The 26,139-nt window shown below is 46.5% G+C and overlaps 2 protein-coding genes and 1 long non-coding RNA gene across 4 annotated transcripts in view; 2 read left to right on the top strand and 1 right to left on the bottom strand.

The window, feature by feature from the left end:
* The window catches only part of LOC148144627 (uncharacterized), a 165,820-nt gene extending 154,537 nt beyond the window's left edge, over positions 1 to 11,283 (top strand). The window contains exons 3-4 of the long non-coding RNA XR_015751547.1: positions 2,172 to 2,692; positions 9,779 to 11,283. This is a non-coding gene — a long non-coding RNA (uncharacterized LOC148144627). The remainder of the gene's footprint in view (positions 1 to 2,171; positions 2,693 to 9,778) is intronic.
* The window catches only part of LOC122543561 (uncharacterized), a 696,117-nt gene that overhangs the window by 614,280 nt on the left and 55,698 nt on the right, over positions 1 to 26,139 (top strand). The gene's annotated exons all lie outside the window — the stretch shown is intronic.
* Positions 19,862 to 26,139, bottom strand: part of LOC122543526 (uncharacterized) — a 48,637-nt gene continuing 42,359 nt past the window's right edge. Inside the window, exon 3 of the mRNA XM_087974996.1 lies at positions 19,862 to 22,760. Within this exon, the coding sequence (XP_087831122.1) occupies positions 22,024 to 22,760 (737 nt within the window). The 3' untranslated portion in view covers positions 19,862 to 22,023. The remainder of the gene's footprint in view (positions 22,761 to 26,139) is intronic.

Raw genomic sequence — 26,139 nt, 5'->3', positions numbered from 1 at the left:
AGATTTGTTTGGGATGATTTGCTTCTACAGTTAGGTACTTGGGTCTGTGTATGTTGTTTTCCTGTAGACATTAGTTTGAAGTTCCCCATTGACTGTTCCATCTACTGACATCTAGGAATGGCACTTTGTTGTTGTTCTCTTTTGTGAATCTTATGCCAGTAAGGATATTGTTGATGGTGTTGTAGGTTTCCTCTAATTTGTTTCATTTTGTGATGACAAAGGTGTCATCACTGTAGTGGACCCAAAGTTTGGGCTGGAACGTTGGGAGGGCTGTTTGTTCGAGTCTCTGCATTATTGCTTCTGCTAGGAACCTTGATATTGGTGGTCTCATGGGTGTTCTGTTGATTTGTTTGTAGGGCTTGTTATTGAATGTGAAGTGGGTGATAAGACATGGGTCCACAAGCTTGACAATGTTATCTTTGCTGATGAAGTTGGTGCTGTTTGGTGTTTGTGTCTTTGATTGATCTTGGTTGATCAGTGTTTCTTTGGCCACGTTAATGTTAATGGATGTGAACGGGGCTGTTATGCCAAAGGACAGCATTATTTCATCCTCTTCTATCTTGGTGTCTTTGGTGTTCAGGAATTCTTGGGTGGAGTGAATGGAGTGGCACGAATCTTCTACTCAGTGTTTTAGTCTTCAGTGGAGTTCTTTGACTCGTCTGTATATTGGTGTTCCAGGTAGTGAGACTACGGGCCTGAGGGGGGCTCCTGGTTTGAAGAGGAGGAGAACAACAACAAAGTGCCATTCCTAGATGTCACAGTAGAGCGAACAGTCAATGGGGAACTTCAAACTAGCGTCTATAGGAAACAATACACATGGACCAAATACCTGACTACAGAAGCAATCATCTCAACACCCACAAACTAAGCAGCATCATGAGATTATTTCAACGAGCCACCACACATTGCAGCACAGAGGAACTGCGAAGAGCAGAAGAGAAATACGTATACGTACTCAAGAAGAACGGGTAGCCAATAAACCCAATCCGCCGATTTCTCATTGATGCTTCCAAGCTGACCCTCCAATTTGGTTTGTCCCTGCATTCTTTCCTGGCTGTCTTTCATGGGTTTTGAAAACTTGCCCAATCCTCTGACTGAGGGTAGGAGTTGGGAAGTTGTGTTGTGGCTGTACAGGACATTGGTAGACCACTTTTGGAATATTGTGTGGAATTCTGGTCTCGCTCCTATCAGAATGATGTGAAACTTGAAAGGGTTCAGAACACACTTAAAAGGATGTTGCCAGTGTCTGAGCTGAATGGGCTGGGCTGTTTTTCCTCGTGCACTGGAGGCTGAGGGGTGACTGAGAGTCATTAATAAAATCATGAGAGGCATGGATAGGGTAAATAGACAAGGACATTTCCCTGGGTGAGAGGATCTAGAACTAGAGGGTAATAGGTTTAGGGTGGAGGAGGGCAAGATTTAAAAGGGTCCTAAGGAGTAACCTTTTCATGCAGAGGGTGGTGTGTGTAAGGAATGAGCTGCCAAAGGAAGTGGTGGATGTTGATACAGCTATGACATTTAAAAGGCATCTGGATAGGAATATGAATAGGAAAGGTTTAGAGGGATATGGGCCAAGTGCTGGCAAATGGGACTAGATTAGGATAGGATATCTGGTTGGCCCGAAGGGGCTGTTTCTGTGCTGTAGATCTGACTCTGGCTTACCACTAACGTTTGCCATGTCTGTATGTTCAGTTTCTCTCTGGTTGTCTGTGTCAATGCCTTGATGTCTCATTCCACCCACCACCATACCACCACCACCACCCCCACCCACCACAGGGACGATAACCAATTCATGTCTGTGTTTTTTTTATCAAGAAACTGTATTGTAGGTTCAACCTGAATTTACACTGATTTTGCTTCCCAAAAATTCGGATCTGCTCTCTCTCAGCAATATCCCAATATCCAGAAAGATATTAACTTTCAGATGGTGTTATCCAAAATTTGAAGATGTCAGTCCTGACGTTTTTCCTTTTTCTATCCCTGTAAGATCCTGAATCAGCAACTTCAGGAGAATTGGTTTGAGGAGTGAGAATGGAGGAAGAGATAGAGAGTGGGGTGCTTTCAATTTTGTGGAGCAGTAAAAGGAAATAATGTTCTGCAGAAAGTAGAGTTGCTCGTTCTGAATTTCTACCCTGGACTTAGTGATGACTTTTGTAATCTCTTTTTTCCAGAATATTTGAAGATCTGAAGACTGAAGTTTAAAAATCAACAGATGAAGGGCCTATGCCTGAATCGTCGATTCTCCTGCTGTTTGGATGCTGCCTGACCTGCTGTGCTGTTCCAGCACTGCACTTTTCGACTCTGACTCTCCAGCATCTGCAGTCCCCACTTTCACATCAATGTCTGACAGTCACTCAATCCATCGGGATCGCAACGATTTTCAACTATGATTCTGTGAGGAGCAAAACATTTTGGTTCCTGTTTCAGTACATTTTCCGAATCAGCAGGACTGGATGAGAGACCCTACTGTTACAGCGCACTGTGTGTAAAGCCTGAAACAGTTATACAGCCAGGAAAGAGGAATTCAGTGTGGGGAGGGGCAGTACACGCATTTGTGTGTGGCTGTAGGTTCGGCCATGGAGAAACCGTGGAAGTGTTGCGACTGCGGGAGAGGCTTCCATGCCCCATCTCACAGCAGAGAGCGGCGCGAGCTGGGCGGAAGTGAGGTTGGAGCGCAGAGCTGGTCGGGAAGGTAAGTGATTGATATTTGAGTGGGTGTGTTCTAGACCCCAGGCCCTACAAACCTCCCTCCCATCCTCCTCCTCTAACCTAATTTTAAAGTCCACAGGTAAGCTACTTAGTGTTCTTGCTTTCTGAGACGAGGTGTAGAGTAATGGCAGCGCAGGCAGTGGAATGTTCCTCCTGCAGGATGTTCGAGGTAGGGGTGACCACCGATACTCCTGCCGACTTCATCTGCAGGAAATGCAGTCAGCTCCTGCTCCTCACAGAACGAGTTAGGGAACTGGAACTGGAGTTGGATGAACTGAGGATTATTCGAGAGGCTGAGAGGGTGATAGATAGAAGCTACAGGGACATAGTTACGCCAGCGAACAGAGGTAGCTGGGTAACAGTTAGAGGTGGGAAGGGGAGGAAGCAGGCAGTGCAGGGATCTCCTGTAGTCATTCCCCTAAACAATAGATATACCGCTTTGGATACTGTTGGGGTAGCAGGGGTAAGCTGCAGTGACCGGGTCTGTGGCGCGAGGTCTGGCTCTGAGACTCGGGAAAGGGGGAGAGGAGGAGAGCGCTAGTTATAGGAGACTCTCTCGTTAGAGGGATGGACAGGCGGTTCTGTGGACATGGGCGAGACACTTGGATGGTTTGTTGTCTCCCGGGTGCCAGGGTCCGAGACGTCTCGGACCGTGTCTTCAGAATCCTTAAGGGAGAGAGTGTGCAGCCAGAAGTCGTGGTCCACATTGGCACCAACGACATAGGTAGGAAGAGAGGTGGGGAGGTCATTCAGGAGCTCAGGGAGTTAGGCTGGAAGCTAAAAGCTAGGACGGACAGAGTCGTCATCTCTGGGTTGTTGCCGGTACCACGTGACAATGAGGCAAGGAATAGGGAGAGAGTGCAGTTGAACACGTGGCTGCAAGGATGGTGTAGGAGGGAGGGCTTCAGGTATTTGGACAATTGGACTGCATTCTGGGGAAGGTGGGACCTGTACAAGCAGGACGGGTTGCACCTGAACCAGAAGGGCACCAATATCCTGGGGGGTAGGTTTGCTAGCACTCTTCGGGGGGGTTTAAACTAATTTGGCAGGGGGATGGGATCCGGACTTGTAGTCCAGCAAGTAGGCTAGCTGTTTGTCAGGATGTCCAAGAATGTAGGGAGGCTGTGAAGAAGGTAGCACTGACAGGGACTACTTGGGGACACAGAGATGGGTTCAAGTGCGTATACTTCAACGCAAGGAGTATCAGAAATAAGGTGGGTGAACTTAAGGCATGGATCAGTACTTGGGACTACGATGTTGTGGCCATCACGGAAACGTGGATAGAAGAGGTACAGGAATGGTTGTTGGAGGTTCCTGGTTACAGGTGTTTCAGTAAGATTAGGGAGGGTGGTAAAAAAGGAGGGGGGGTGGCGTTGCTAATTAGAAATGGTATAACGGCTGCAGAAAGGCAGTTCGAGGGGGATCTGCCTTTGGAGGTAGTATGGGATGAAGTCAGAAATAGGAAAGGTGCAGTCACTTTGTTGAGTGTTTACTATAGACCCCCCAATAGCAGCAGAGATGTGGAGAAACAGATTGGGAAACAGATTTTGGAAAGGTGCAGAAGCCACAGGGTTGTAGTCATGGGCGATTTCAACTTCCCAAATATTGATTGGAAGCTCTTTAGATCAAGTAGATTGGATGGGGCGGTGTTTGCGCAGTGTGTCCAGGAAGCTTTTCTAACTCAGTATGTAGATTGTCCGACCAGAGGGGAGGCCATATTGGATTTGGTACTCGGTAATGAACCGGGACAAGTGATGGGCTTGTTAGTGGGTGAACATTTTGGTGATGGTGACCACAATTCTGTGACTTTCACCTTGGTTATGGAGAGAGATAGGTGCGTGCAACAGGTTAGGTTTTACTATTGGGGGAAGGGTAATTACGATGCTGTAAGACAGGATCTGAGGAGCATAAGTTGGGAGCATAGGCTGTCAGGGAAGGATGTCGTGGACATGTGGAACTTTTTCAAGGAACAGATACGACATGTCCTTGATATATATGTACCTGTCAGGCAGGAAAGAAATGGTCGTGTGAGGGAACCTTGGTTGACGAGGGAGTTTGAATGTCTTGTAAAGAGGATGAAGGAGGCTTACGTAAGGTTGAGGAAACAGGGTTCAGACAGAGCAGTGGAGGGATACAGGATAGCCAGAAGGGACCTGAAGAAAGGGATTAGGAGAGCTAAGAGAGGGCATGAAAAATCTTTGGCAGATAGGATCAAGGATAACCCAAAGGCATTTTATGCGTATGTGAGAAACATGAGAATGACGAGAACGAGGGTAGGTCCGATCAAGGACAGTAGTGGGAGACTGTGTATTGAGTCGGAAGAGATAGGAGAGGTCTTGAATGAGTACTTTTCTTCAGTATTTACGAAAGAGAGGGACCGTATTGAAGAGGAGAGTGTGAAACGGACTGGTAAGCTAGAGGAGATACTTGTTAGGAAGGAAGATGTGTTGGACATTTTGAACAACTTGAGGATAGACAAGTCCCCCGGGCCTGACGGGATATATCCTCGGATTATGTGGGAAGCAAGAGAGGAAATTGCAGTACCGTTGGCAATGATGTTTTCATCTTCACTGTCAACGGGGGTGGTACCAGGGGACTGGAGAGTGGCGAATGTTGTGACCCTGTTCAAAAAAGGGAATAGGGATAACCCCGGGAATTACAGGCCAGTTAGTCTTACTTCGGTGGTAGGCAAAGTAATGGAAAGGATACTGAGGGATAGGATTTATGAGTATCTGGAAAGACACTGCTTGATTAGGGACAGCCAGCACGGATTTGTGAAGGGTAGGTCTTGCCTTACAAGTCTTATTGAAGTCTTTGAGGAGGTGACCAAGCATGTGGATGAGGGTAGAGCAGTGGATGTAGTATACATGGATTTTAGTAAGGCATTTGATAAAGTTCCCCATGGTAGGCTTATGTGGAAAGTCAGGAGGCATGGGATAGAGGGAAATTTGGCCAATTGGATAGAAAACTGGCTAACCGGTCGAAGTCAGAGTGGTGGTAGATGGCAAATATTCAGCCTCGAGCCCAGTTACAAGTGGAGTTCCGCAGGGATCAGTTCTGGGTCCTCTGCTGTTTGTAATTTTTATTAATGACTTGGAAGAGGGAGTCGAAGGGTGGGTCAGTAAATTTGCAGATGATACGAAGATTGGTGGAGTTGTGGATAGTGAGGAGGGCTCTTGTCGGCTGCAAAGAGACTTAGATATGATGCAGAGCTGGGCTGAGGAGTGGCAGATGGCGTTCAACCCTGCCAAGTGTGAGGTTGTCCATTTTGGAAAGACAAATAAGAATGCGAAATACAGGGTTAACGGTAGGGTTCTTAGTGAGGTGGAGGAGCAGAGGGAACTTGGGGTCTATGTTCATAGATCTTTGAAAGTTGCCACTCAGGTGGATAGAGCTTGTAAGAAGGCCTATGGTGTATTAGTGTTCATTAGCAGAGGGATTGAATTCAAGAGTCGTGTAGTGATGTTGCAACTGTACAGGACCTTGGTTAGGCCACATTTGGAGTACTGTGTGCAGTTCTGGTCGCCTCACTTTAGGAAAGATGTGGAAGCTTTGGAGAGGGTGCAGAGAAGATTTACCAGGATGTTGCCTGGAATGGAGAATAGGTCGTACGAGGATAGGTTGAGAGTGCTAGGCCTTTTCTCGTTGGAATGGCGAAGGATGAGGGGTGACTTGATAGAGGTTTATAAGATGGTCAGAGGAATAGATAGAGTAGACAGTCAGAAACTTTTTCTCCGGGTGCAACAGAGTGTTACAAGGGGACATAAATTTAAGGTGAAGGGTGGAAGGTATAGGGGAGATGTCAGGGGTGGGTTCTTTACCTAGAGAGTGGTGGGGGCATGGAATGCGCTGCCTGTGGGAGTGATAGAGTCAGAATCTTTGGTGACCTTTAAGCAGCAATTGGATAGGTACATGGATGGGTGCTTAAGCTAGGACAAATGTTCGGCACAACATCGTGGGCCGAAGGGCCTGTTCTGTGCTGTATTGTTCTATGTTCTATCTGTCCTGGAGATTCATTGGCGCAGTAATACTGGGGGAACCCACACTGACACAGGGAGAATGTGCAAACTCCACACAGTCAGTCACCCAAGGCTGGAATCGAACCTGGCTCCCTGGCGCTAAGTTTAGAAGTCAGAAGTCACACTCCTGCCATTCTCCTGCCCCGAGTGTAGAAAGGGCTTTACCTACTCCTCCTGCCTGCTGGACCACCGCTGAGTCCGCACTGGGGAGAAACCATTCTCCTGCCCTGAGTGTGGGAAGGGCTTCACCCACTCCTCCCACTTGCTGGCCCACCAATGCATCCATGCCAGGGAGAGACCCTTCCCCTGCTCTGAGTGTGGGAAGGCCTTCAGCAAATCCTCAGATCTGAAGCACCAACGGGTCCATAGAAGGGAGAGGCCATTCAGCTGCCTTGAGTGCAGGTAGGCCTTCAGTGTTTCCTCTGCCCTGCTGAGGCACCGGTGGGTCCACACCAGGGAAAGGCCATTCTCCTGCCCTGAGTGCAGGAAGGACTTTACGCGCTCTTCCGCTCTGCTGACCCATCTGCATGTCCACACGGGTGAGAAGCCCTTTAGCTGCCCCAAGTGCAGGATGGTCTTCAGCAGGTCTTCCCACCCGTGTGACAATTCAGTGGGTCCACACTGGGGAAAACCCATTCTTTTGCCTCCAGTGCGGAAAGTGCTTTACCCAGACCTCCAACCTGCTGACCCACCAGCGGATCCACACCTGTGAGAGACCATTCTCCTGCCTAGAGTGCGGGAAGGGTTTTGTTGTTTCCTCTAACCTCGTGGCCCACGGGCAGGTCCACACGGAGGCCGTTCAGTTGTCCCGGGTGCAGGAAGGCCTTCAGCAATTCCTCTGCCCTGTTGAGGCACCAGCACGTCCACCGGAGAGAAGCCGTTCTCCTGCCCAGAGTGTGGGAAGGGCTTTACCCACTCCTCCACACGGCTGCCCCACCGGTGGGTCCACACGGGAGAGGCCATTCAGCTGCCCCAAGTGCAGGAAGGCCTTCAGCGATACCTCCGGCCTGCTGAAGCACCATCGAATCCACATGGGGGAGAGGCCCTTCAGCTGCCCTGAGTGCGGGAAGAGGTTTATGTTTTCCCGCAACTTGCGGAAGCACCAACAGGGGCACCAGCGCTCCCAACAATCTGATTCCAGCGGTGACACTGCTGTGAGACCCCCCCCCCACCGTCCCCCCGTCCCGGGCTGATTCTCCTGACCATGGGTGCAGTAGGAGAGTTGGTGCACTGTTTTTGTTTTCCGTTGGACTGCAAACCCATGGCTCAGGGGTGGCATGGTGACTCAGTGATTAGCACTGCTGCCTCATGGCACCAGGAACCAAGTACCACTTCCACCCTTGGGGGTGACTGTCCGAGTGGAGTTTGTGAAGTGTAGGAGAATGAATCTGGGTGTGTTACGCTTCCGAGGCTGAAGGGCCTGTTTCCACACTAGGGGTTCTACGATTCTGAGTTTTGCTTCCAGTGGGCATTACTGCACATTGCCAATGACATGGTCCAGAGAAAACTAAGACCATGGGAGCAGAAGTTTGGTCATTCGGCCAGTCGCGTCTGCTCTGCCATTCGTTATAAACAAAAAAAAGGTGCGGATTAGATTCCTTACAGTGTGGAAACAGGCCCTTCGCCCTAACAAGTCCACACCAACCCCCCCGAACAGTGACCCATTTCCTTCTGACTAATGCAATGTGTTAATTTAGCATGGCCAATCCACATGACCTGCACGTCTTTGGACTGTGGGAGGAAACCAGAGCACACAGAGGAAACCCACACAGACACAGGGAGAATGTGCAAACACCACACACAGTCACCCAAGGCTGGAATCGAACCTTCCTCCCTGGCGCTAAGTTTAGAAGTCAGAAGTCACACAATATTAAGATGACCAAAACTGAACACGATATTCCAGGTGTGGCCTCACCAATGTCCTGTACAACTGCAACATAACTTCCCAACGTCTATACTCAGTGCCCTAACTGCTGAAGGCTCGTGTGCCTAAACTCTCCTTCACTACCTTGTGAGGAAATATAGGACTGCTTTAAACTGATCCACAATCCAGCTGATGAGATAAGAAACCACTGGCTTTCTTGAGACAAGTCTCCAGGAGAGAACTTGCTGACTGATTGTCTGATCTACTGCTCCTCACAGTGCCCCATTGTCCTCCGTTATCTGGAGGAGGTCCACACAGATGTGCCTGAGCCCCTCTCTGGACTGTGAAAGGAAACCTGTGCAGACAGGGAAAACATGCAAACTCCACACAGACAGTCACCTGAGGCTGGAATTGAACCTGGGTCCATGACGCTGTGAGTTCGCAATGCTCAGCAGTGTGACACCCCAATATGTTATCAAATTTGACTAAACCCACTAAGTTGCAAATGTGTCCATACCAAGAACTTGCTGCAAATGTTTGGAAGCAAAAGTCCATTGGAATTGTCTTTGGGAGGGATCCAAAACTTAATTTGTTAATGATTGAAAATGGTTTGACCTCTGGAATGGTCTGCAAGAGAGTGTGTTGGAGTCAGATACAATTATGGCATTCAAAATAGAGGTGGATCATTAAACTGAAAAGGAAAGTAATTGCAGTGTTCGGTGAACAGTAGTACAAGGTACTGTAGTGGACCTCAGAATATGAGTTTCCTGATTGGGCCTGTTCACTTGCTCCTCTTACCATTTCAGGTTGCTAACTTTTCATTAGATTCCCAACATCTGTAGGATGCTTTCTCCTTTCTAGTATCTACTTGAGTGACTCAGTGACAAATTTAGTTTATGAATTGCTCCCATGATATCTCATGAGAGGGTTTATGATATTCACAGTGCCAAAGAAAGTGTTGTGGGTCACACTGTGTCCAAGTGAGGAAAAACAAACTGTTCATCTTAAATATTTGTTTTTAAACCATGGAAATAAAATTAATGTTTGGAAAACACACAACATGCTGTGTACTATGATGATCAGAAGTAGGAATGGGAGTAAGTAGTTGACCGTTGAGATGCTCTGTCTTTTATTTATCTAAATTCTCTTTCCTGAATTTTTTTTTTCATGACTTCACCTGATAAAGTGGCTACACTCCAGGAGCTTGTGATTTCAACATAAGAGCATAAGAACTCTGAGCAAGAGTCGGCCGTCCGGCCCTTCGAGTCTGCTTCACTACTCAATAAGATCATGACTAACTTTTTCGTGCACTCTGCTCCACCTACCTGCGTTTTCACCATATCCATTAATTCTTTTATTTTTCAAAAACGTATCTACTGCTTTAAAAGTGATTACTGAAGTAGTCAAATACTTCCCTGGGCAAGGAATTCCATAGATTAACAACCCTCTGGGGGAGGAAGTTTCTTCTCAGTTCAGTTTTAAACCTGCTTCCTCTAAGCTTGAGACCATGCCCTCTTATCCCAGACTCACCTACCAGTGGAACATCCTATTTCTATTTTGATTTCTTTCATAATTTAATATATTTCTGTAAGGTCCCCTCCAAACAAACCTGCTGGTGTCATGTGACTTATGACTAAAAAATTTGTTCTTACGCATCCTCATAGCAGTGGGATTTCATCCTGGGCCTCAGGGCTCGAAAATAGGGACACTACCACTGCGCCATTAAAAAAATACGTCTGCAGCAAATAGGTCCTCTTCTATTGAATGAATGGGAAGAGGTTCCTTCTCAACATGGGATACAAATATTATACTTCAGAGCCCATTACACTAAATTGAGCCCTCCTCGGTTGAATGAATGGAGGCCAGAGTTGAATTGGGTTGATAACGTTAAAAATCACATCTTCCCCCTGAATATGTGACAACACCACTGTATCCCCAGAGCCCGTTGCAGTAAATTGGGTCATCTGCTGTTGAATGACTGAAAAGGGTGGATACACTGACATGCTTGTGAAATTCTCCACTAATCCCAAAGCCTGTGGTGGGTGCTGACTAATCGGAGAGAGATATTCCCGAGGGTGGGACCAACACGACACGCAAAGTCGGCCGCCATTGGTCAGGTGGAGAAAGGTGCGCTCTGATTGGAGGGGGTGCAGATGACACACGTCACTGAAGGAGGAGACGGAATGATGAAGAAAAACAAAGATGGTGGCGCGAGGCTGCGGTTTTCTCATCGACTCAGCGGGCGGTTTCTGACGGAGGGAGGGAGGCAGACAGGCATTGTTTACCTCAGAAAATACCTTTAAAATACATTTCAAATTAAAGTCAGAACTTTTCAAGCAAAAATTGTGAAGAAAAGGAGACAGTCCCCGGTGGTGTTTATTGTTTATTTGTGTATAATTCCCGGGGCCCGGGAAGGGGGAGGTGACGGTTACCGGGTGAACGAGAAAACAAATTAAAAATGTCGGCGGTGGAGGAGAGAGAGCCGGCGCCCGCGGCTTCTTCGGCGGCGGCCGGAGCCCAGGAGCTCAACAACCCCCCGGAGCTGGAGAAAGGTCCGAGCCCCAAGAAGCGGGGCGTCCGGCTGGAGGCTGGATTTGCTCAAGGCTTGTATCTATTAACTTATTTAAATGGTACATACTGTATGGGGCTATGGTTTACATTAAAACCGGAGGTGAAAATGTGTTGCTGGAAAAGCGCAGCAGGTCAGGCAGCATCCAGGGAACAGGAGAATCGACGTTTCGGGCATAAGCCCTTCTTCAGGAATGAGGAAAGTTTGTCCAGCAGGCTAAGATAAAAGGTAGGGAGGAGGGACTTGGGGGAGGGGTGTCAGAAATGTGATAGGTGGAAAGAGGTCAAGGTCAGACTGGGGTGGGGGCGGAGAGGTCGGGAAGAAGATTGCAGGTTAGGAAGGCGGTGCTGAATTCGATGGATTTGACTGAGACAAGGTGGGGGGAGGGGAAATGAAGAAACTGGTGAAATCCGAGTTCATCCCTTGTGGTTGGAGGGTTCCTAGGCGGAAGATGAGGCGCTCTTCCTCCAACCGTCGTGTTGTTGTGGTCTGGCGATGGAGGAGTCGAAAGACCTGCATATCCTTGGTGGAGTGGGAGGGGGAGTTGAAGTGTTGAGCCACAGGGTGGTTGGGTTGGTTGGTTGGTCCGGGTGTCCCAGAGGTGTTCTCTGAAACGCTCCGCAAGTAGGCGGCCTGTCTCCCCAATATAGAGGAAGCCACATCGGGTGCAGAGGATGCAATAGATGATGTGTGTGGCTTCAACTCCCCCTCCCACTCCACCAAAGATATGCAGGTCTTTGGACTCCTCCATCGCCAGACCACAACAACACGACGGTTGGAGGAAGAGCGCCTCATCTTCCGCCTAGGAACCCTCCAACCACAAGGGATGAACTCGGATTTCACCAGTTTCCTCATTTCCCCTCCCCCCACCTTGTCTCAGTCAAATCCATCGAATTCAGCACCGCCTTCCTAACCTGCAATCTTCTTCCTGACCTCTCCGCCCCCACCCCAGTCTGACCTATCACCCTCACCTTGACCTCTTTCCACCTATCACATTTCTGACACCCCTCCCCCAAGTCCCTCCTCCCTACCTTTTATCTTAGCCTACTGGACAAACTTTCCTCATTCCTGAAGAAGGGCTTATGCCCGAAACGTCGATTCTCCTGTTCCCTGGATGCTGCCTGACCTGCTGCGCTTTTCCAGCAACACATTTTCAGCTCTGATCTCCAGCATCTGCAGACCTCACTTTCTCCATTAAAACCGGAGGGTCATGTCAAAGTGTTTGTTTATATTGACCAGTTGTAGTTGGTAAAATACACTCCCTGGAGGAGCACCTTCTATGATGCTGCATTTCTTGCCTTCTGCCCTTCCTCCATTTGTTATCTCCCATTTGATTTTACATTTTATTTGGTCAAATTTAATTTCATATTAATGAGACTTGCTATTCACTGAATGTTATCAATTTGTTTGTTGGATTATTGTAAGCCAAAATTAATGGTGTAATTTCATTTCTGATGTCAGTTTGACATTGAATGTGCAGATGTGAATACCACTAAGTTGTGAAAATAAATCAAGAACTTGTGCTTCTAAGAAAAAAAAAGTTCACTGATATTAATGGCATTGTCTCATTTGAGGATGATGATTTAGGTCTGACCAACAAACCGTTTCATGCAGTCAGCCAATTTAATTAAAATTTTCTTTAACTTAATTAAAGACAATAACTCTGGCAGGCTAAGATTTATACAATTTGTTTATAAGATTTATTTATATGTCCATTGCTCTCAATGTGGTCTCTGCCACATTAGGGAGACTGGATACCAACTTGCAGAACATTTCAGGGAACAGCTCTGTGTCACCAAAACTAAATGACCCCACCGCCTTGTGGCTGAACACTTTAACTCCCCCTCCCAATCCGTCAAGGGCATGCAAGTCCTAGGCTGCCCCCAAGCTCTAGCTACCTGACACTTGTAGGAAGAACGCCTTGTCTTCTGCCTTGGGAACTACATGGGATCAATTTGGATTTCACCAGTTTCCTTATTTCCCCTCAACTCCCCCCACCCCACCCATCGCCACACCACACACCTTATCCCAGATCCAACCTTCCAACTCGGCACCAGCCTCTTGAACTGTCCTACCTGTCCATCTTGCTTCCCACTCATTCACTCCACTTTCCTCTCTGACCTATTACAATCAATCCCCACCTCCATCTACCTATTTCATTCACAGCTGCCTCCCTTCCAGCCCCATCCCCTTCCCAATTATCTCTCAGCCCCCTTGGACCACCCCTCATTCCTGATGAAGAACTTATGCTCTAAACCAAGACTGTGATGAAGCAACATCCTCAACAAATAAGAAATAGCTCCCAATTCAGATTTACGCACCCCCTCTTGTTTCCCAATTCTTTTAAAAATAAGAAATGTTTTTTTTCTTCCACTAGAAAGTGGTCTTACACTTTGTGCTGTCTGAAGTGTTATGCCACACCACTTCTTTGCCCACCTTTTAAGAATCCTTTCAACCTGTTTTTCTGACAATGGTGGAGATGACCAAAAGGAATAATTTCACTCCTCCTCAATGCCCCATTTCTCCTCCTATGAGCCACTTTTGTCATGTTGTCTGAATGTACTTGGTTTTCAAAATGAAAGTTGGCCACTGAAGTGAACAAGATTCATCTTTATCGATCACTAGCTGTGTTTGCACTAACTGTAATTATCCACCAGTTTGCTGTCTCTTGTTCCACCAATGCTGGAAACAATGATGTGTGTTTATATTGCACTTAGATGTAGAAAATCATCCCAAGGATCGTCACATTATTAGTTGACTGAAGCTATAACAGGAGGCATTGCGTGGCAGTTTGAGACTAAAAACTTGGCTGTCAAAAGGCAGAATCTATCAGTCTGGCTTGATTAAGTGGTGGCTCTTCAAAAGCACCTTCCAAGCCATCATCTCAAACACCAAGAACAGATAAGTGTGAACACAGCATTACGACTGAGAAATATACACGTTGCTTCTTTATTATTGACCAAAATCCTGGAATTTGCTCCTGATCATTAGTGTAGACCACATCATATTTGTGAAGCAATTTAAGAGGCAGCTCACTACCACTTTTTCAAGGACAGTTCGAGAAGAGTGTTGGTAGAGCCAATGATATTCACATCTCATGAAACAATAAACAAAGAGGCAGTCTAATCACATGCTTAGAGGATTAGCTAACCAATTATTCAATTGGCATAAGAGGCATGTTCAGGATGGCAAGTTGTAATTAGTAGTGTGTCACAGGGATCAGTGCTGGGGGCCAGAATTATTTACAAAATGTATATGAATTCGTTAGATAAATAAAGTGATTGTCCTATTGCCAGGTTTGCAGAAGAGATGGTTGATGGCAAGGCAGGTGGTGAGGATGACATGAAATATCTGCTGAGGGATATAGACAAGTTAAGCAAATGAGCAAAACCTTGGCAGATGGAATAGAATGTGGGGAAATGAGATTCTACACTTTGGCAGGAGGAAAAGGGATGAATGTTAAATGGAGAAAGCTGCTGAATAGAGGGATTTGGAAGTTCACATCCATGAATCTCTTCATCCAAGTTCAGTGAATGATAGAGAAGGCAAATGGGAGGTTGGCCTTTAAATAGAGTATAAAAGTTGGGAGGTTATAGTAAACCTATGTCAGGCACCAGTCAGGCCACAACTGAACACTGGGAACAGTTTAGGGCCCTTTACCTAAGGAAAAATATACTGGCATTAGAGGCAGTCCAGAAAAGGTTGGCCAGGATGATATCAGGGATGGAAAGAATATCATATGAAGAGAAGTGAATAGGTTGGGCGTGTACTTATTAGAAGTTAGAAGATTTAGAGGTAACTACTGGTTGGGCCGAAGGGCCTGTTTCCACACACTGTAGGGTATCTTAAAAAAAAACTTATTTTCACATAAAAGATTCTGAGACAACTTGATGGGCTTGATGTGGAAAAGTTTAACTTTGTGGGTGAGTCGAGCACTAGAGGGAATAACCTGCAAATGAGGGATTGCATGTTGAAGACAGATAGGAATTGTTACTGAGGGCAGTAAATCTGTGGAACATGTTACTGTAGAGGGTTGTTGAGCCTGGGTCGTTAAGTGCATTCAAGGCTGACATTTCTTTTAATTAGTGAGGGAATTGAGGATTATGGGGAAATGGCAGGAAAGTGGAGTTGATGTTTACCAGAGCAAACGTGCTCTGAATAACGGTAGAGTTGATTCAATGGGCTGAATTGAATAGTAAGTAATAAAGGGGAAAAGGATACAACTGGCAACTACAGGCCAGTCAGTGTTGGAAAATTAGAGGTTGTACGGAGTTGATGGTATTTTGGCATTGTTACTGGATTTAACATCTGGAGTTTCAAATTGATGCTGCTATGTCCCCGATGCACTTTGAAATCAATTAATATATCTGGAATATAAAGCTTATCCTGGGAGGGCGAAAGAAGAGGGGAGCACTGTTGACTTATAGCAACTGGAGGCAGACAGTGTGAATCCAAGCAGGGAGCAGACTCAGTTTCAGTAGGCCACTCCTGGAATATTGTGTGCAATTCTGGTCTCCCTCCTATACGAAGGATGTTGTGAAGCTTGAAAGGATTCAGAAAAGATTCACAAGGAAGTTGTCAGGGTAGGAGGGTTTGAACCACAGGGAGAGGATGAATAGGATGGGGCTGTTTTCCCTGAAGCGTTGCAGGCTGAGTGTTTTCTTTTTAAGAGGTTTATAAAAACTTGATGGGTGAATAGACAAGGTCTTTTCCCTAAGATTGGGGGAATGCAGAACTAGAGAGCATAGGTTTAGGGTGAGAGGGAAAAAATTCAAAAAGGGACCTTGCAGTCAACCTTTTCATGCAGAGGGTTGTGCATTTATGGAATGAGCTGCCAGAGGAAGTGGTGGAGACTGGTGGAGGCATTTGGATGGGTATATGAATAGGAAAGGTTTAGAGGGATATGGACCAAGTGCTGGCAAATGGGACTAGATTAATTTTGGATATCCGGTCAGCATGGACAAGTTAGATTGAAGGATCTGTTTCTGTGCTTTACATGTCTGACTCTATGACTGGTGAAAAGCATTGGCATTTGTCAAAACATTTATGCAACAGAAAATTATAAGAGGGTAAAGATAAGCCTCACATCATTGATCCACAAATCCTGGTGTAGTATGGATGTATTTCCACTAAGAGTCAGTCTGACATGAAAGGAGTCCAAAAAAACAGCTTCTTTTACAAAAATTCACACTTGAAACTTAAATCTGAGTCTTCTGGGAATCTAAGACAACCGTGCGTTGTCTTAGATTCCCAGACAGATAAGTTTGGGGTATATGGTACATATTTGATGGAATGTTTATGGCTCTAAAAGCCTGATTTGCAGTTGTTTCAGGGCTCGTAATATTGTACTGCAGCATATTGTGTATCTTCAGTAAGAACGTCAATACCGCATGATAGATATCCATCCAGCAAGTTGAGGCCATGTGAACTCTTCATGGAGTATGCAATCCACCACATTACCCTGCTGTATACATTTACATATAGATCAGCACAAAGATCTTGGGTATTAAGAGCGGAAAGAATGTTCCACAGAAACTAGAATTGTGTGTTCGGATTTTTTATTGTGAACTGACAGCGATGACCTTTGCAATCTCTTTTCACAGGAATATTACAAGAGATATGCCTGAAATAGGTACATTTGTCTCTGTTCCATTGAGTCTCCAGCACAGGACCAGGCCGGACAGCTCAATTGGTCTCTGTCAGTGTTTATTCTCCACCTGAGCCTCCACCCACCCCTCTTCATTGCCTCCCATCTCACCTCCATCAGCATACAGGTAGCCCCCATTTTTTGAAAGTTAATTTTACATTACTTGACTTTTACGAAAGACCCTACATTAATGCCTGTTTTCACAAACCGAAAGAATCAATACAATACAGCACAGTCACAGGCCCTTCTCACTTGGTTTGGGCACACACCTCTCCCCAAGCCTGTGCTAATTCTTAATCCTTACTTAGACCTGCCATTTATTGCCAATGCGTGGTTTCTGTCCCTCTGTTCAGGTCCCCTTCACGTGTCTATCAAGATACACCTTAAATGTTGTTAAGGTGCCTGCTTCCACTACTTCCACTGACAGAGGGGTAGTGGGTTCGCGGAACGCACTGTGTGAATCCTCCCTCACTCCCACTTCTCCCCCAGACACTCCCCCTCTTGCCGTGAACCTGTGCCCTCTTGTATTGGATCTTTCCACCCTGGAGGGAAAAAACCCTCTATCATAGAATCCCTCCAGTGTGGAAACAGACGATTCAGACCAAGTCAACACTGACCCTCCAAAGATTAACCCACAGGGATCATTCCCCTACTACTATTACTCTACATTTACCTCTGACTAATGCACCTAACTTACACATTCCTGAACACTGGAGCAATTTACACACAGACAATCCAACTTAACCTGTCTGTCCCTGGACACTATGGGTAATTTAGCATAGCTAATCCACCCTAACCTACGCATATTTGGATTGTGAGAAGAAACCGGAGCACCGGGAGGAAACCCATGCAGACACGGGAGGTGGGGTGCAGGGAGAATGTGCAAACTCCACACAGTCGCCTGAGACTGAAATCGAACCCGGGTCTCTGGCGCTGTGAGGCATCAGTGCGAACCACTGAGCTACCCTGCCACCCTGTCCAGCAAATCTGTGTCTGATCATTTTGTTGAGGTCTCCCCTCAGCCTCTGTCTTTCCAGAAAAAACAATCCAGTTTTATCCCACCTGTCCACATAGCGAGACCCCTCCAGACCAGGCAATGTCCTGGTGAATCTTGTCTGTACCCTCTGCCAGAACACCCACATCCTTCCAATAGCATGGTGACCAGAACTGCATGCAATATTCCGAATGTGGCCAGAATAACTAACTGTAACATAACTCGCCAACTCTTGCACTCAAGGAAGCGTGCTGTATGCCTTCTTGACCACCATACTTGCCTGCATTACCTCTTCTGGGCATCAATATGCCTAGATCCCTCTGTATGCCAGTGCTCCTATGCATTCTGCCATTTATCATGCAATTCTTGTATTTCCTTCGCGTTCACCTTAATTGTCTTTCCCTCTTCATCTCTTTTCCCCCTCCTCACATCAGCATATCATAAGATCATAGGAGCAGAAATTAGGCCATTCAACCCATTGAGTCTGCTTCACCATTCGATCATGGCTGATATGTTTCTCAAGGAGAAAGTGAGGACTGCAGATGCTGGAGATCAGAGCTGAAAATGTGTTGCTGGAAAAGCGCAGCAGGTCAGGCAGCATCCAAGGAACAGGAGAATCAACGTTTCGGGCATAAGCCCTTTTCCTGAAGAAGGGCTTATGCCCAAAATGTCGATTCTCCTGTTCCTTGGATGCTGCCTGACCTGCTGCGCTTTTCCAGCAACACATTTTCAGCTCTGATATGTTTCTCAACCCCTTTCTCCCATAACAGTACTCCAAATGTGGCCTGACTGGAGCCTTACAGAGCTTCAGAAGTACATCCCTGCTTTTATGTTGAAATCTGGTCAAAAGAAATGCCTTCCTAACTACTGACTCAAACTGCAAGTTTACATTGAGAGAATCCTGGAATAGAATTCCATAGTCTCTTTGCACATCAGATTTCTGAATTTTCTCCCCATAATCCTTCTGTTCCAGAGTAGCAGTAGAGATTTCCAGACACCTCGATTGTTTTCAGGGATACCAAGGGATCTTGGGAATTGCCAGTATCTCAGGAGGAGACAGAGAGGAATGTGGTGTGGTCCTGTAAACTCCAGAACCTTCCAAACTCCGAGTCAGCAATTACTCTTTCTGCACCAAAGAAACAAAAAGGCCACTGAGAAACTGCGACATCATAAGCCCTCAATCAGAAATTAGGCCATTCAGCCCATTGAGTCTGCTCCACCATTCAATCATTCTTAAGTATCAAGGGTTACACAAAGAAAGGGGATGAGAAACTTATCAGCCATGATTGAATAGTGAAGCAGACTCAATGGACTGAATGGCCTAATTTCTACTGGTTAACCATCGCTGGGAAGAAGGATACAAAACAACGAGCTGTTTCTGGGACAGATGTGATGTGTTTAATAACATGACAAAAGGACAATTAAGTCTGTCTGTGGAAGGAAGGCCCTGAAGTAAAGGAGTTAATTGTAGGACAGGCTGTTTCAGACAGCTAAACCTCAAGGATAAGAAGGTAAGTTACAGGCCCAAGGTCTCCAGCAATATGGGGAGGTGGTGTTAGAATCTAAAGAAATGTCACACCACAAATTTGAAAGCAAGGAATCTCCAGCAGAATTTAACTCCAGAACGATGCAGTAGCAGAACTTGGAAGAACAACACTGCATCAAACCCCTGTAAACTTCCAGATACAGATACTGTCAGTGGAAACTCAGTTAAATTCTACCATCAGTAGAATGGTAGCCAAGTTGGGGGTGAGGTTGAACTTGGTTACTACATATAATGAAGTGTAAGTCATTGTTTTAGCAGTTGATTCTTTTTGCAGTTTCTGAGTCAGGAGCCAAATTAAGGCAATTCACCTACAACCACAGCGAGGGGCTGGGATTAATATTGACTCCATTATATTCAGCAGGACATCACATCAATACTGTTATAAAGCGAAGGCTGACACCACCACCACAGATCTCAAACCAAAACACCCAGAGGAGCACATCACCCTATAATCTGTAAAATTAGCGTGAAAAGTAGTGTAACCTGCTCATGGTGAAAATAAATCCCCAACACTTTAAAATCAACAATCAGCAATTTATTTATCCAACTCTCACAGTGAACAAATGAACAAAACTATTAAAAAACTGGATGCAGGCCAGGAGCAGATAGGTGGCACACTTTAGTTGGGGATCATGGACTGGTTGATCTGAAGCATCTATTTTAGGGCTGCATGACTCCATAGCATTGGATGAATGGGGATCAATCCCAAAGAGATGATAAAGTTTTTGAGCACCACCTTAGGCATGTGTATGGACTCTCTCCAGATAACTGAGGGCAGTGGGGCACTGAGAGGTTCAGTAGATCAGACAGTCAGTCAGCAAGTTCTCTCTGGGATACCTGTCTCAAGAAAGGAAGCGGTTTCCTGTCCCATTAGCCAGATTATCCTGTTTGGAGTAGGTCCTATATTTCTGACAACATGGGTAGACAGGATAGTGAAGAAGGCTTTAGGCACACTGGCCTTCATCAGTCAGGGCACTGAGTATAGAAGTTGGCAAGTTATGTTGCAGTTAATCAGGACATTGGTGAGGCTGCATTTGGAGTATTGTGATCAGTTTTGATCACCTTGCTAAACAAAAATGGGTGGCACGATGGCACAGTAGTTAGCACTGCTGCCTCACAGCACCAGAGACCCGGGTTCAATTCCCGCCTCAGGCGACACTCTGTGTGGAGTTTGCACATTCTCCCCGTGTCTGTGTTGGTTTCCTCTGTGTACTCTCGTTTCCTCCCACAATCCAAAAATGTGCAGGTTAGGTGAATTGGCTATGCTAAACTGCCCGTAGTGTTAGGTGAAGGGGTAAATGTAGGGAAATGGGTCTGGGTGGATTGCGCTTTGGCGGGTCGGTGTGGACTTGTTGGGCCAGAGGTAACCTAATCTAATTAAACTTGAAAGAGTGCAGGGACATTTACAAGGATGTTGCCAGGACTCAAGGGTCTAAGTAAAAGGGAGATGTTGGACAAGCTAAGATATTTTTATTTAGAGCATAAAAGACTGAGGGGGACCCTTATAGAAGTGAAGAGAGACATGGAGAGGGTGAATGCACTCAGTCTTTCTGGGGTTGGGGAATTGAGGGCTTCAGTTTAAGGTTACAGGAGAAAGAATAAAAGGGAACGTGAGGGGCCACTTTTTTTCTTTTACACAGATGGTGGTACACATACAGAATGAGCTGCCAGTGGAAGTGGTTGAGGTGGGTACATTAACAACATTGAAAAGGCATTTGGACAAATACGTGGGTAGAAAAGGTATGGAAGGAAATGGGCCAAGTGCAGGGAAATGGGGTTACTGTTGATGGACATTTTGGTCGGCGTGAACCAGTTTGGGCCGAAGGGCCTGTCTCCGTGCTCTATGACTCGCGTCTCTTTGTCGCTCCGACAGCTTTGCATTTCCAGATGAACATCTCACTAAATCAGGCTGAATAAAATCCAATCTCATTCATCAACTCTGATGCGGAGGTACTGATGTTGAATCAGGGTAGAAAAGGTCAGAAATCACACGGCACCAGATAAAGTGATGAAGGAGCAGCACTGATGAAGGAGCAATGCTCACAAAGCTTGTGATTTCAAATAAACCTGTTGCACTGTAACATGGTGTTGTGTGACTACGGACTTCTTCAACTCTGGGTTTGTCTCAAACTTGATGGGATACTTTGTCCAACTTGGCATATTTAAACAGTATTGCTTAGAGGATTTTTTTTTTTAAGATTAGATTAGATTCCCTACAGTATGGAAACAGGTCCTTTGGCCCAACAAGTCCACACTGGCCCTCCGCAGAGTAACCCACCCAGACCCATTCCCCTATCCCTATTCCTCTACATTTACCCCTGATTAATGCACCACACCTACACATTCCTGAACACTATGGGACAATTTAGATGGGCCAATCCATCCTAACCTGCACATCTTTAGACTGTGGGAGGAAACCGGAGCACTCAGAGGTAACCCATACAGACATGGGGGGATATCGTGCAAGCTACACACAGACTGTCACCCCAAGGGTGGAATTGAACCCAGGTCAGCATCGTGAGGCAGTGGTGCTAACAACTGAGTCACCGTGCCACTCCCTGAGCCGCTGTAGGGTGGGCTGGAGCGGGCGGGCGGAGCTGTTGTGAATTGAGCACAAAACAAAAAAAAGCCCACTGACTCTCCCACTGCACCCATAGTCAGAATGGGCAGGAGATTCAGTCCTGAGGGTGACCCACTGCACTGTCACTGATAGAATCTGATTGTTGGGTGCGCTGATGCCCCCGCTGGTGCCTCCGCAAGTTGCAGGACAATGTGAACCTCCGCCCGCAGTCAGGGCAGGCAAACGGCCTCTCCCCGGTGTGGACCCATTGGTGGGCCAGCAGTTTGGAGGAGCGGGTGAACCCCTTCCCGCACTCGGGGCAGCTGAATGGCCTTTCCCTGGTGTGAACCCGACGGTGGGACAACAGGTCAGAGGAATTGCTGAAGGCCTTACCACACTCAGGGCAGGCGAATGGCCTCTCCCCTGTGTGGATTCGTCGGTGTCTCAGCAGGTCGGAGGAACTGCTGAAGCCCTTCCCGCACTCTGGGCAGCTGAAGGGCCTCTCCCCTGTGTGGACCCGCTGATGGGCCAGCAGGTTGGAGGATTTACTGAAGGCCTTCCCACACTCTGGGCAGTTGAATGGCCTCTCCCCTGTGTGGACCTGCTGATGGGCCAGCAGGTTGGAGGAATTGCTGAAGGCCTTCCCACACTCTGGGCAGCTGAAGGGCCTCTCCCCCGTGTGGACCCGCTGGTGCCTCAGCAGGTTGGAGGAGTCACTGAAGGCCTTCCCACACTCTGGGCAGCTGAATGGCTTCTCCCCCGTGTGGACTCGCCGGTGCTTCAGCAGATCGGAGGAATTGCTGAAGGCCTTACCGCACTCATGGCAACTAAAGAGCCTCTCCCCTGTGTGGAATCGCTGGTGAGTCTGGAGGTTGTCCACTTGGGTGAACCCTTTCCCAATGTGTATATGCTGGTGGGCCAGCAGGACACAGGAGCAAGTAGAGCCCTTCGCCCGCTCGGGGATGGGCCTCTCCCCAGTGTGATTACACTGATGAGCCTCCAGGACAGATGGGAAACACAAGCCCTTCCCACTGTCGTCACACTTCCATGGTTTCTCAACGGGGCAGGATTCCTTGGGTTTCTCCATGGCCGAAGCTTCAGCTGCACACAAACGTGTGCACAGCCCCTCCCCGCTGTGAATTCTTCTTTCCAGGCCGTAGAGCTGTTTCAGGCTCCACATTCAGTGCGCTACAACAGTAGGGTCTCTCATTCAGTCCCACTGATGCTGAAACCGTACTCAAACAGGAACCAAAAAGAAAGCTTTGCGCCTTCTCATAGAATCATAGTTGAAAATTGTGCGGTCCTGATGGATTGAGTGACTGTCAGACATTGACGTGAAAAGGAGGACTGCAGACGCTGGAGAGTCAGAGTCAAAAATTGCGACGCTGGAAAAGTGCAGTATGCCGAGGAGCAGGAGAGTCAATGTTTTGGACATAAGCCCTTTATCTGTTGATTTTGAAACTTCCTTCTTCAGATCTTCAGATAGTCTGTAAGAACAGATTACAAATGTCATCACTGTCAGTCTGGTTTAGAATGAGACATCAACGCATTGACACTAACACCAGAGAGAAACTGAACATATAGATGTGGCAAATGTTAGTGGCAAGCCAGAGTGATAGAGATATGTAGCACAGAAACAGACTCTTTGGTCTAATTCGTCCGTGCCAACTAGATAACCTAACCTAATCTTGGACAATTTGCCAGCATTTGGCCCATATCTACTAAACCCTTCCTACTCATTTACCCATCCAGATGTCTTTTAATGTCATAATTGTACCAGCACCCACCACTTCCCTGGCAGCTCTTTCCTTAAACACATCACTTTCTGCATGGAAGACTTGTCCCTTAGGTGCCTTTGTTAAGTTCTTTTGCTTGAGCTTCTTACACATTTGATGCAACTGCAATACGCCAACTTCTGTTAACAACCAAACTTTACTAAGCAAGTACAGTACAAGCTGTGGAGAAACTCTTAAACAAACCCCTTAAACTGAAACAGAGGCTTACAGTTGAAGTTAGAAGGGCAGAAGGAGAGTGTGTTCAGCAGCCTTTCTCCACACAATCCACTGCTTAACTCAACAAACAAGACTTCAGCTTTCTGGACTGACTACTCCCCTTTCATTGTATAGGTCACTTCTAAAACATAAAAGCTTTGGCCTCAAGTCTCGTCTGTTTACATATAACCAAAAATCCATCAGGACCGCACAATTTTCACATATAACCCAATACCCTTTTTCATCTCTGTACTAAAGCAGTTGCTTCGGAGCCCAGGTCTTTTTACCACCACTCTGAAAAATAAACAATGACACAGCATCCTTGAGAAGAAGGACCAGCTTTTAGAAAAAGGACCAGCTTTGTGACAGAGGGATATAGGCCAAACACTGGCAGGTGGGATAAGATTAGTTTGAGAACATAGCATGGAGTAGTTGGACTGAAGGTTCTGTTTCTGTGCTGTTTGACTCGGTAACTGTTCTGTAATGGTCTGAAAACCATTTTCTTGCCTTCCCCCATAAACATCCACTTCTTTGTTGTTCAAAAAACTCAGATGAACTCAGCCTTGAATATATTCAATGATTCCATAACTGCAGGAAGACATCCCCACTTCTGAACTCAATTCCTCTTGCTAATATACCACTTGCCTTGCTGATTGCTTGCTGCACTTATCTGACAACTGACATTGACTGGTGTGGAAGGACGCTGAGCCCCTTTGTACACATTCCTGATGAAGGGCTCGTACCTGTAACGTTGACTCTCCTGCTCCTCGGGTGCTGCCTCATCTGTTGTGCTTTTCGAGCACCACACGTTTTGACTCTGATCTCCAGCATTTGCAGTCCTCACTTTCTCCACATCCCAATATATCACCATTTAAACAATGCATCTCCTTTCTGCTTTTCCTCCCCACCCCCTACAGGGAATGCTATCACTTCACATCGTGGTACTGCATTTTCCATGAGTTTGCCAACTGAGACACAGACTTGGACCAACATTTCCAGAGTCTGTCCCCTCCAAGAATTAACTCCCTTTTCTTTCAGTTGCTGCAAATCAACAACTGAACCCCAGAATGAAAACCAAGTGGAAAAGTGGGTGAGAAAGAAGAGTGCCTTACTCACATATGCTCAACAGAGGAAGCAAGTTTCAGTGTGGGGTAAAGCTCAATCTCCATTCAGAGAGAGACAGAAGCCACAGCAGCAGCGGAAACAGCTTCATCAGCTCATGGTCGACCAGACAATAGGGGGGCTCTCTGATTGATAGGAGGACCACGCTCCTTCCAGTCCTTCAGAACTTCCTATTGGCCCAACAAAAGATGATCACGTTTCGAGTCTAACTGACCTTTTGTCAAAGCTAAAGAAAGGGAGAAATAGGGGGTATTTATAGGCTGAGAGAAGGGGAGTCCCACTAGGCACATTACAGCCTGCCGGTCTCAACATGGATTTCAACAACTTCAGATGATTATCCCATCTCGACCCCTCTGTTTTCATTCTGCTCTGTAATTTTATTTCGTTTATTTTTAAATATTTTATTCACTGTTCTGTATCTCTTATTTCTTGATTGTCTTTCTCTCGCTCCCCACTCTCTCATCACCTTTTTCCTCTCCTTTTCCCCCCTTTGATACCCTTCTCCCCTGTTTTCCATTTTGCCTCTGCTTCACCCATACCCCACATATTTTGTCACATAGCACTGGCTTCAGCCTTGGTCATTCACAGCTCCTAATCTCCCTATAATCTCTCTATGCACTGTCACTCTTTATTGCTACCTTTGCTTCCGGAGCCATGACTCACCTTCTGTCAAGTAAAAACATTGACTGCAGATGCTGGAAACCAGATTCTGGAGTGGAGTGGTGCTGGAAAAGCACAGCAGTTCAGGCAGCATCCAAGGAGCAGGAAAATCAGACTAGTATAAATACCTCCCTATTTCTCCCTTTTTTAAGTTTTGACAAAGGGTCAGTTAGACTTGAAACATCAGCTCTTTTCTCTCCTTACAGATGCTGCCAGACCTGCTGAGATTCTCCAGCATTTTCTCTTTTCGTTTCAGATTCCAGCATCCGCAGTAATTTGCTTTTAATTAAAGAAGATCATGCGCAATTTCCAGGGAGCTGGTGTTACTGTCAGGTTTTGTGCCCAAATGACAATCGGAGAAAAAAAAGGCTGGAGCGACATTTTTTATTTACCCTGCGGCTCGTCATTTTATTCCTTTTGCATTTTATTTGACTACTCATCTTTTCCCCAGGATAGGG

Source organism: Chiloscyllium plagiosum, unplaced genomic scaffold, assembly GCF_037043375.1.
Source record: "Chiloscyllium plagiosum isolate Xiang-an unplaced genomic scaffold, Cpla_swu_hap1 HiC_scaffold_27, whole genome shotgun sequence".
Lineage (NCBI taxonomy): Eukaryota > Metazoa > Chordata > Chondrichthyes > Orectolobiformes > Hemiscylliidae > Chiloscyllium > Chiloscyllium plagiosum.
Note: the sequence above shows the minus strand (reverse complement) of the source record. Positions and strands in the feature narration are given on the sequence as shown.